General features: G+C 40.8%; 2 protein-coding genes across 2 annotated transcripts; one reads left to right on the top strand and one right to left on the bottom strand.

The window, feature by feature from the left end:
- The first annotated feature begins 1,564 nt into the window (after positions 1-1,564).
- LOC101892330 (uncharacterized) lies at positions 1,565-3,574 on the top strand. Its single transcript, XM_011294153.3, has 2 exons — positions 1,565-2,132; positions 2,726-3,574. The coding sequence occupies exons 1-2, from the start codon at positions 1,680-1,682 to the stop codon at positions 3,494-3,496; spliced, it is 1,224 nt and encodes a 407-aa protein (XP_011292455.2). The 5' UTR covers positions 1,565-1,679; the 3' UTR covers positions 3,497-3,574.
- LOC131801232 (uncharacterized) lies at positions 2,124-4,176 on the bottom strand. The gene is made up of 2 exons (XM_059119589.1): positions 3,584-4,176; positions 2,124-2,657 (listed from the first exon to the last, which is right to left on the bottom strand). Exons 1-2 carry the CDS (start codon positions 3,947-3,949, stop codon positions 2,193-2,195), a joined length of 831 nt encoding a protein of 276 aa, XP_058975572.1. The 5' UTR covers positions 3,950-4,176; the 3' UTR covers positions 2,124-2,192.
- Between the last annotated feature and the right edge of the window lie 7,280 nt (positions 4,177-11,456).

Below are 11,456 nucleotides of genomic sequence, written 5' to 3'. Positions count from 1 at the left end.
AGCAAGATTAAATAAATTTCTCAATTGAGTATTTATAAGAATTCTCTTATTATCATACTGGTTTCTCAAATTGTCCCAAGCAATTGAGAAACCTTCGGCCGTCAATGGGATATTTCGATTTATCTCTCTTGCCTCTCCACTTGTTTTTTGGAATAAGTGGTACAGCTTTTCAACGGGGCTTAATTTTTTGTTATTGATAAAAATCGCCGTGAATAAGTCACGAAAACTGGGCCAGGAAACATAATCCCCTTGGAACACTTCCATATCACACGGCGGGACTGCTACAGAGGAAGAAACTCTTTGTGTAACGGGAAACACTTTTGCTTTTTCCTTCCATTCCCCCAAAATATTAACACATCTAACGTAACTTTGGTGGGCAAGTTTTTTATTTGTTTTTATAACCTCCTTATTTTTCTTATTACACTCAGCATCGGAGGTACACGCTTTCAGGGTTTCCTTCCATTCTGCCCATAAACTGCTGAGCTCTGACTTCTCAACTTCAACGGCAGACTCATTAAACCCTGACGCATCCGTCTCTTTTAAATTTTCTTCAAAGGAAATAATTTCCTCAGACTTATTTAAAAAGTCTTCAATACTGGCCATTTTCTTCGAGAAAGCTTAATCCCAAATGTTCAAATTTAATTGTAGAAATTATCGAACGTTACGCAAAGCGAAATATTGTTGTTAAAAAACCGAGCAAGAATCCAAGGGATAGTTACGTCCAACAAAGAGGAATATATTTATTGCAAAAATGAGCAAGAATCCCAGCGCAAATTATAATTCATATAGAGCAAGATATTTATTCAAAGTATTCAAATATTCCGTTGTAACTTTAGTTGCGACAAAAATGTCTCCAAAAACAACAACCCAGAATAAGCACTTTTCGAATAGTACTGTATTAAATTATCCAAATGGTATGTATGCGCGAACAAGTTTAATTTTCTACGTGTTCCAAAAAATTCTCTTAGTCTCCAAATGAGCAAGTAATTTTACTTTTGTTAATGCCAACAAATCCACGAAAAATTTTCAATCATCAACGAAAAAGATTTTTTACCCAAAAAATGTACTTTTGTTTCGATATTTCAAACGAGAAAGTTATTTAATGAAATAGCCATAAGCGTTTCAAATGGTATTCCAATTACCAACTTATTTTTCACAGTAGCATCTAAATGGTATACATCTTTATATATGAGCAAGTCACTTTTTCAATTTCTCATTTCTGACCCACTGTGTCAAATACAAAAAGGGCAAAATTCATCCACAATAACAAAATTGTGTTCTTTATGTTTTTATTGTGCAAGGTAATTTTAACAATTAACCTTCACTTATTCCATTCACGACATTCAATTTCGCCAAAATCTCATAGATTCCATTAAACGTCGTTGTCCAAATTTATATACAGCTGAGCTTTACTTTTCCTTTTGTTTATATTTGCCTTGTATGCTTGTAATTATCTCCTAATGAGAATTATAATTCAGCACTCAACAACGAGAAAAAATTCGAGCAAGCAAATCCACCAAAGGGCAAGACCAAAACAAAATAATCGATGAATGTTAAGCAGCCCATCCACAGACGAATTTGTTCGACGAACTGTTCGTCGAACAAAAATTTCATTTGCACACCAACGAGTGCGAACATGCTCGCGAACATCATTTGTAAACAATTTTCATCGAGTAAACATGTCATCAGAGATCGACCGCGACACAGTCATTGCCTTGATGGCAATACATGTTTGTTTGGAGGAAAAAAAAAATAAGGAGGAAGTTAAAAAAAGAAAACACAGCATATGGATGAAACAATGGTATGCAAAGCGCCAAAAGTTCACACATACAAAACTCTTAAAGGAACTGAAAGAAAGTTCTCGGTTGGATTTAAAGAATTTTCTTAGAATGGACGCTGAAACATATGCAGCTCTATTAAATTTGGTAGCTCCAGAAATTCATCGGCAGGATACTACAATGAGAGAAGCAATAAGTGCAAATGAAAGGCTTTCAGCGACTTTGCGCTTTTTGGCAAGTGGCCAAAGCTACGAAGATTTAAAATTTTTAACTGGAATTTCTCCCCAGAGTCTTGGACGCATAGTTTTCGAAACATGTGGCGTAATAATTAAAATACTTAAGCCGTATATAAAAGTAAGAATAAAAATGTTTTATTTAAATATTAATTTCATTTAAGTCTAATATTAATAATCCTTATACATATTCATCGCTGTTGAATAAATCATTATACGAAGATGCTGCCACGTTGTTATTTTGTGTGATCAATACTGGGCGTGTTGAATTATCATCTACAGAGTAGTGCGACATAAAGGAAGATGTACTGGTGGAGTCACTTGTTAGGGGAGTGCTGACTCGAATAATTTGTCGGGGATAAACCGGCACTGGCGCATGACAATTAATATTATTCTGGAAGTTTTCAATGCTTGACACAGATGAATATGTTAGCATATTCATACTGCCTTGCATTAGGAGCTCATCAATTCCTTTTTTTGCAAAAAGCTGTTGCTCTTTTGTCAGCTGCCTGAACATCGCAGCCCATCCTTCAGCGAAAATGTCAGCGTTGTCTTTTGCTTTTATATTCTTTACATTGTCCAAGTGCTCTACTGCTTTTTGCAGAAACTGAGCTCCTTCGTCACGTTTGCGTTTAGTGGTCTTTGGCTACAAAATATTAAAAGAAAAAGAAAATATAATAATGTAATAATGTATTTATTATTTTATTTTTTTAGATGCCTACTAATGAGGATGAATGGAAAGATATTGCGAATGAATTTGAAAATCAATGGAATTTTATTAACTGCATAGGGGCCATTGATGGAAAGCATGTGCACATCAAAAAGCCAAAAACGTCAGGCTCGTATTATTTTAATTACAAGAAAACGTTCAGCATTGTACTGTTGGCTGTAGTTAACGCAAATTACGAATTTATTTGTGTGGAAGTCGGAGCAAATGGAAGAGCATCAGATGCTGGAGTATTTGCCCAATCGGAGTACAAAAGGCGCTACGATGAGCAATCCCTACGTATACCCAAACCGCGGCAAATTAAAAATGCGTCATATGAACTACCATATGTGTTAGTAGGGGACGACGCCTTTCCCCTCTCATCGAATTTAATGAAGCCCTACAGCCGCCAAAAGCTGGAAAAAGAGCATCTCATTTTTAACTACCGCCTTTCAAGAGCTAGGCGTATAGTAGAAAACGCTTTTGGAATTATAAGCAGCAGATTTAGGATCCTTCTAAATACTATATCCTTGCAGCCAGAAAAGGCTTCTGTAATTGTTTTATGTTGCTGCTATTTACACAATTATTTGTCCAAGGAGAATGCCCGAGTTTATTTGCGTGGAGCAGCAGATCCCGACAAAATGTCTGACCAGCAAATGGACGATTTGAAGCCGTTGAAAGGCAGTAATTATACTGATGATGCCAAAGAAATTCGCGAACATTTTCGCGAATACTTCAACACAATTGGAGCAGTACCTTGGCAAAATGACCGCATTTAATATTTTATATTTTTCTATATGTATACTTCAAACTTTGCTAATAAATATATGTTTATAAACAATTGTTTTTATTCTAAATATACTTACTATTTCAATTTCAAAGCTGTCGTCAAATGTGTTTATTCCGTCAACTGAAGTCTCCTGATCTTGAAGAAAATTCAGCTGATCGAAATACCATATGCTGGGTTTGTATACGTCGTCTGTTCCAGCTCCAGACTTTTCGCTCCTTTTAATTTTGTGCAGTTCCCGTCTATATGATGCGCGCAACGAATTCACTTTTTTCTTCACAGTTTCAATGGATGCATGTTCATCCACATTTTTATATTTATTTAATAAAACTTCCCACGATTTGTTTCTGGCATTTTTATTTTTATATATGTCGCTTTTTGTTTGCCACAATGCTGGTTCATTTTCCAGGCAATTAATAAATTCCAATAAAAATTGTTGTGACATTTTAAGCACGTCTTCACTCTAAAAAAATATTTTTCAACTGATGTTCGTCGAACACTGCCATCCACTGTGTCAAATGTTCGTGCGAACACAAAAAAGATTGAAACGTTTTAATTTTTGGCGAACAAAACGTCGAACACAAAATTCACTAACACCAACAAAAAATTCACTAACACCAACGATGTAAACAACACATGTTCGTCGAACAAATTCGTCTGTGGATGGGCTGCTTTAATAAATAGACGATAGCAATACGAACGCTCATACAACGAGAAAGTATAAATCATGCAAACAGAGTCAGCGTAACCGCAGTAGACAAACACACAAAAAAACCCAAGCAGAGCAAGAGCGACGTATAAACAACTGTGGCGACGCAAACGCCCAGGCAGAGCTACCACGCACAAGCAGCGACTCTCCAAAATATGTCAACAGTGGCTGCGCAAATGCATATAAGCAGAGCCAACAACGCACAAGCAGCAAATCACCAACAGCCTAGCAAAGGGCAAGCATTCACATATAAACAAAGCGCCACCAAATGTGCGTATGTCGATATGTCACGCTAATGAGTCTGACGGACGAACAACTTTTGTCTGTCTAACAGCAACACACAGACAAAGACTCAGCGCCACAAAAAAACAGCAAGCCACCAAATGTGTAAATGGATGAAGGGCAAACAATACAAAAAAATGCCGGTTCGCTACAACAACACCATCCAGCGAAAGACGAATGTAAAGGGCAAGGCTTGATAAATACTCCAACGGTATCCAGTTAAAAAAAAATAACTTAGAATACTTTGGAATTTGTTTGTCACAATTATGCAACAGGTAACCTCAATTTCTTTACAAAGAAAGTCCACGAATTTAGGGCCAATATACGTTTGTCTCCAAATGACAAATTATCGTGAAAAACATGCGTGGTACTTACTTTGACCAATGGATACCCTATTTCTTGCTCTTGATTTTGTTCCCGGTTGAGAAGGACCAGATGTTGGGGTGCTTACCAACGTTTCCAGAGTCGGCCACCACGGTTCAAGGTACCCCGGTCGACTCGATCCACTTACACTTTGGCAGGACGCGCTTTGATGGTGCAGCACGGTGACGATGTCTTCCCTTTGGGCAAGGTTCTGTTTCAGCACACACTGTTGATGAAGGCAGTGAACGTTCCACTGTTCGGGCAAGGGCAAATAGCACGCAATATTTGTAATATGATTATTTCTCGTTGGCGCTTTATTTCACTACTTTTAATTTATTAGTTTATTCGCACCGATTCACTATAATTTTCCCACAATTCCAAAGAACTAACACTTGTGCTTTATTTTAATAACTTTTATTTATTCTTATTAAGTCGAACTACTGTTCTCTTGGGAAAAAACAAACGGAATGACAAAATCAAATTCAACTCTAACTCCAAAAAAATGATCTTCTTCTTTTTCATTGTTTTCTCTAGTTTCTACGTTTTGTTTTTGTTTTCATTATAGAAAGAGAAAACAATGAGAAGGAATAAACTAAAATAAAATGATTCACAATAGAATCACAATAGGGTGGGAAGACGTTCATGGGTTCATATTCACATTCACGCGTTTTTCTCCCATGAACATCCTCCCCCCCTTGGGACAGGGTTCCAACTAAACTATATAATATTAATTAATGCAATTGTCCATGGAAATTCAATTTAGTGGACACTAAAATCTAAATTAATTACAAACTGTTTTTAATTCAAAATATGACGATAAAATAAATTATGATGAAAGATATGGAAATATACAGTTAAAAAACAACGTTAATTGAGCCAGCAATCGTTGAGTCCCTCTGGGACAAATATGGTACTGCAACGCCTCCTCACACGGGTAAGAAAAAAAAACATTATTTAAATCTTTCGCTCCACGTCGCCGAAAAATGTCCATCCAAAGACGGTGTTTTGGGCATATGGCATGCCGCGCTCAAAAACGGGTAGGCCCAGGAAAATGCCTTCAGATGCCGGCTTACCGAGTACCACATTGTATTTGCCGGGCTTCTCGAAAGTAGGATCCGCTACCGCCTTCTTCAAATACGCCTTTCTCACGCACTTCAAGTCAACCGGGTGCCGAGGCTCTAGAAGGTCTGACTCGCCCAGCACCTTCAAATTGGTGGTGTATGTCCGAACATTGTTGTTCGTTGACGTGAGAACGACCCGTACCGGACTGGGATACAATGGACCTTGGCTGGGTAATCCCATTTGAAGGGTACTCTCCTCACGCAGCGGGTCGATAAGCACACGCACCTTCTGTGGGGTTTCATCTAGGCCTGGGAAGTGGATAAAGACCTCTGCCGTCATGGACAACCAAACTTCTCGACGGTTATCTAGCGGGTGTAATAAAGAGTGGTGGGCGAAATTGCACACCCGACAACCTTCATTCCACGGGCAAGTTATCGCTCGGTGTCCCAGACCGAGACAATTTACGCAACCATTGTACTTGCGTACGATGGCTTCCTTATCGGAAGGTATCGCCGACAAGAAGGGGCGGCAGTGCCGGAACGAATGCCGTGTGTGGCATAAAGGACACTTGAACGCATCGTTGAAGCTCATCTGAAAGAGAGTAAGGCATCGTTAGGAAACAAATAGACAACAAGGACATATATTTCATCGGGAGAGACGTCAACGTTGACTGGCCAATCGAGCAAGATCTATTCGGGACGATGAAGGAGGACCAATTTGTGAACAGGGCGTGTAATCACTCCATTTAAAGTCTTGATGTCCACAACCCGAACCCTTTCGTCCTGACCGAAGTGTAATTTCATCACGCGGCCCAATCGCCACTCGTTTGGAGCAAGGGAATCAGAGTGTAGTACGACAATGTCGTCAACCTGTAGGTCATTTCGAGGCAGTTTCCACTTTGTTCGCCTTTGAAGCTCCTTGAGATATTCGGACTTCCATCGTCTGCAGAACTCCTGGGCAATCAATTTCAACCGTCGCCAACGGTTCAAAAGAGAAGTTTTATTTTCTACCTCGTCGGGTTCAGCTGGCGCTAGTAATGGTCCACCGATGAGGAAGTGACCTGGAGTAAGGGCGCTGATATCATCGATGCTATCTGTCAGGGGAGTAAGAGGCCTGGAGTTTAGGCACGATTCGATGTGAGCAAGGATAGTGGATAATTCTTCGAATGTATGACGAATTTGTCCCGAGATTTTCTTCAGGTGACTCTTGCAGCTTTTAACCCCCGCCTCCCACAGCCCACCCATATGTGGAGCTGCGGCGGGGTTAAAATGCCACTCCAATTTCTGGAAGCCGTAACGAGTAAGGGAGTCGTCCTTCGCCTCTGCGACAATCTTCATCAAATTAGAACGAATTTCACGGTCTGCACCCACGAAATTCTTACCGTTGTCCGAGTAAATATGACGAGGGCATCCACGCCGGGCAACGAATCGGGACAGAGCGGCAATAAAGGCAGGGGTGGAGAGATCACTGACAGGTTCTAAGTGTATCGCCTTGGTGGCGAAGCACACAAACAAGCAAATGTAACCCTTGGAAATGCGGCAACCTCTGCCACTAAAGTTCTTAATTTCAATAGGGCCAGCGAAATCGACCCCTGATGTGGAAAACGGCCGGGTAAAGGTAGTCCTCTCGGGAGGAAGAGCAGCCATCAGCTGCGTTTGTCGTTTCTTCTGAGCCAGAACGCACTTCGTGCAATGTCGATAGTGGGTTTTTACTAAGTTTCGGCCTCGTATGATCCAACATTCGAGGCGCGTTGTAGCCAGAGTCAGCTGAATGCCACCATGGTTGGTCATACGGTGAACATGATCCACGTACAGTGCAGCAAATCTGCTCTTTGGGGCAAGAATAATCGGGTACCGTTCATCGTACGGTAGAGAAAGGGTAGAACTCAAACGTCCATTAGCTCGAATAAGACCATCCTTGTCGAGAAAGGGATTTAGCGACAAAAGAGGGCTACCAGAATCAAGTTTTCGATTTTTATGGAGGCAATCATACTCCGAAGGAAAGTAGATTCTTTGAGAAAGAGACATCAAACGGCGACGAGCAAAGCCAATTTCATCTGCGGTTAATTTAATGCTATCAAAACAAACGGTTTTCTTGGTTTTTGGATGTGTCCTTTGGACAAACCGAAATATGTACGCTATGACATGAGTTGCAGTGGAGAGACGAGAAAACCTTTCCAATATATCTTCTTCTACGGCAGATCGAGCAAGATGAACTTTTACAGGTTTAGCTTCAAGGGTTGTTTCGGATATAACCGCGCCTGAGGGCCATTCACTTCTCGGCGATTTGAGCCAGCTTGGTCCATGCCACCATAAACCACACTCCTTTAGCTCTAAAGGAGTCCGCCCCCGGGTTGCTAAATCTGCCGGATTCTCATCTGTAGGGACATGATACCAGTCGCTCCCTACCTTCTCCTGAATAATAGACACCCTATTTGCCACAAACGTCGTCCAAGAGTAAGATGGTTTCTTGAGCCAAGACAAAACGATAGTCGAATCCGACCAAGCGAACAAAGAGGCTTTTGGAATATCCAACTGAGGCAGAACGGAATCGACTAGCTCTGCTAAGAGAAAGGCCCCACAGAGTTCCAACCGTGGCAAGGACAATTTCTTCAACGGCGCCACTTTGGACTTCGCAACGAGCAAATTCGTATAGACATCAGTACCAACTTCAACTCTCAAATATAACGCAGCAGCGTAAGCCGACTCTGACGAGTCACAGAAACCATGCAATTCAATATTGCAATTTGGAGAGTAATTTACCCAGCGAGGTATTCTAATCTCTTCGATTCCTGACGAAGTAGAGACAAAATTCTTCCAGTTTATCAGAGTAAGAGGCTTTAATGGATCGTCCCATCCAATCTCATCTAGCCATAACTGTTGCATCAGAATTTTCGCAGTTATTACAATCGGCGCGAGCCAGCCCAGAGGGTCAAAAATCTTCGCTATAATGGACAACACTTGTCGCTTCGTGTAAGAACTTCTTTCTTGAATTGTATCTATAACGAAGTAGAAACTATCTGATGAGGCATTCCATCGAATACCTAATGTCTTCGCAGAACTCTTGTCACCCAGATCAAGAAAATCTTCATTTAACAGATGCTCACGAGCAAGACCATCCAAAATTTCTCTAGAATTAGACGTCCACTTCCGGAGACCAAACCCGGCTGATGAAAGAATTTTTATCAATTCTTCTCTCGCTCTTAAACCTTCTGAGACAGTATGCACCCCTACCAACGCATCATCTACATACATATTGTTTCGTAGAATTTTGGAACCAATGGGAAAGCGATGCTCCTCGTCATCAGCCAGTTGCAACAGCGTCCTAAGAGCCAAGTAAGGAGCGCAATTGACGCCAAATGTTACTGTCTTTAACTGGTAATCAGAAACTTCCTCTTCCGGGCAAGATCGGAATAGAATGCGCTGATATTTGGAATGCAATGGGTTAATCCAAATTTGGCGATACATTTTAGAAATGTCCGCATTAAATACATATTTGTATAAGCGCCAATTCAAAACGAGCGAAACTATGTCCTTTTGAAGCGAAGGGCCAACATACAACACGTCGTTTAAGCTTTTGCCGTCTACCGAGGGACACGAAGCGTTAAAGACTACTCTCAACTTCGTCGTTACGCTTTCGGGCTTAAATACGCCATGATGGGGCAAGTAAAAACAATTTTGATAGTTGACAAACCCTTCTACTTTCTCCATATGACCCAGAGACAAATATTCAAGAATAACTTTGTCATAATCCGATTTTCGATTCGGATCTCTCATTAGCGATGTCTCATTCCGCAAAAATTGAGTCAGAGCAATATATCGGCTTGATTTTGACGCCAAAGAGAAAGGGTAATCGACTTTAAAGGGCAAGTTTACCGTATATCTCCCATCGGAGCCTCTGGTCGTCGTAGTTCGATAAATATCCTCGCATTTTTGGTCATCTACAGATACAATCGGAACTTTGGGAATCTCCTCAATTTCCCAGAACTTCGAAAGTTCGTCTTGCACTGATACTCTAGTGCAATGCGAGATGCTAAGTGACTTCAGATGGACTAAATCAGTTGTCGGACCGGTTAATATCCACCCAAATACGGTCTCTTGAGCCAAAAGCGAGCCAAGTACGTTTTTCCTTACTCCGTTGAGCAAGATAACAGGGTAAACGTTCCCACCGAGCAAGATGTCTACTGGACTACTTTGATAAAATTTTGGATCCGCAAAATCTAGATCCGGAAGTTCTTCAATTCGAATTTTGCCCAAGGGATGTGTGGGAATATCCCCCGTGATTTCAGGGACCACAAATGCCTCAAGGTCCAACGAGAAAGACCTATTTTTCATCGATCCAATTCTGACGGATGCTATCTTAGAACATTTAGTCAAATGTTCACCGCCCAAACCGGAAATGTCCGCAGACACCGAACTTGTGGGCAACCTAAGCATCTTCTGCACCCGAGCGGAAATAAAAGTGTCGTCCGAGCAAGGATCTATTAGCGCACGTACTTTATATGGAACACCATCCTTCAAAATATTTACCCAAGCCGTGGCAAGCATCGTTCTACTTGTGACCGAGGTATGAAATGCGCGAGTATTCGAAGAAGTAATCGGACCAGCCGATGTACTCGGAGTCACAGCCAACGACGTAGACAAATCTGTAGAAGCATTCGCATTAGAGCTATTATCTTGGGCAATCGTATTTTTATGAAGGAGGTTATGATGCTTTCCTTTGCATTTTGAGCAAGCAGGAGCCATACAGTCCACCGCTTTATGACCCAACGCCATACAATTGAGGCAACGATTTTCTCTCTTAATAATATTTAATCTTTTCCTGAAATCCATACTAAGGAACCTCGGGCAAGATTTTAAGGGGTGTGTCCCTTTGCACACACTGCATTTGTTCTCATTTACCTTAGTATGATGGACTCTGAATTGTTTCGATTTGTCATATTGGCTGTACTTTGGGCGAGAAGATTGAGAAGATCCTGGTTGTGCTCCATTCGAGCAAGTTATATCTGACACACTTTCCAATGCCTGAAATCTCTCCGTGAGAAATTTATTTAAGTCCTCCCAACGAGGCATTTCTGTTTTACTTGGCAGAGACTGTTCCCATACAGAAAGAGTGAGTTTAGGCATTTTTGAAGAGCAATGATATACAAATATAGGGTCCCAAGACTTTACATCAATCTTATATAACTCTAGGACCGATATACAATTAGTAACCTCCCGCTGCAATTTTTTAAGGCCACTCGCCGATTCTTGCCCGCAATGAGCAAGATTAAATAAATTTCTCAATTGAGTATTTATAAGAATTCTCTTATTATCATACTGGTTTCTCAAATTGTCCCAAGCAATTGAGAAACCTTCGGCCGTCAATGGGATATTTCGATTTATCTCTCTTGCCTCTCCACTTGTTTTTTGGAATAAGTGGTACAGCTTTTCAACGGGGCTTAATTTTTTGTTATTGATAAAAATCGCCGTGAATAAGTCACGAAAACTGGGCCAGGAAACATAATCCCCTTGGAACACTTCCATATCACACGGCG

This window comes from Musca domestica, unplaced genomic scaffold, assembly GCF_030504385.1.
Source record: "Musca domestica strain aabys unplaced genomic scaffold, Musca_domestica.polishedcontigs.V.1.1 15, whole genome shotgun sequence".
Classification (NCBI taxonomy): Eukaryota; Metazoa; Arthropoda; class Insecta; order Diptera; family Muscidae; genus Musca; species Musca domestica.
Note: the sequence above shows the minus strand (reverse complement) of the source record. Positions and strands in the feature narration are given on the sequence as shown.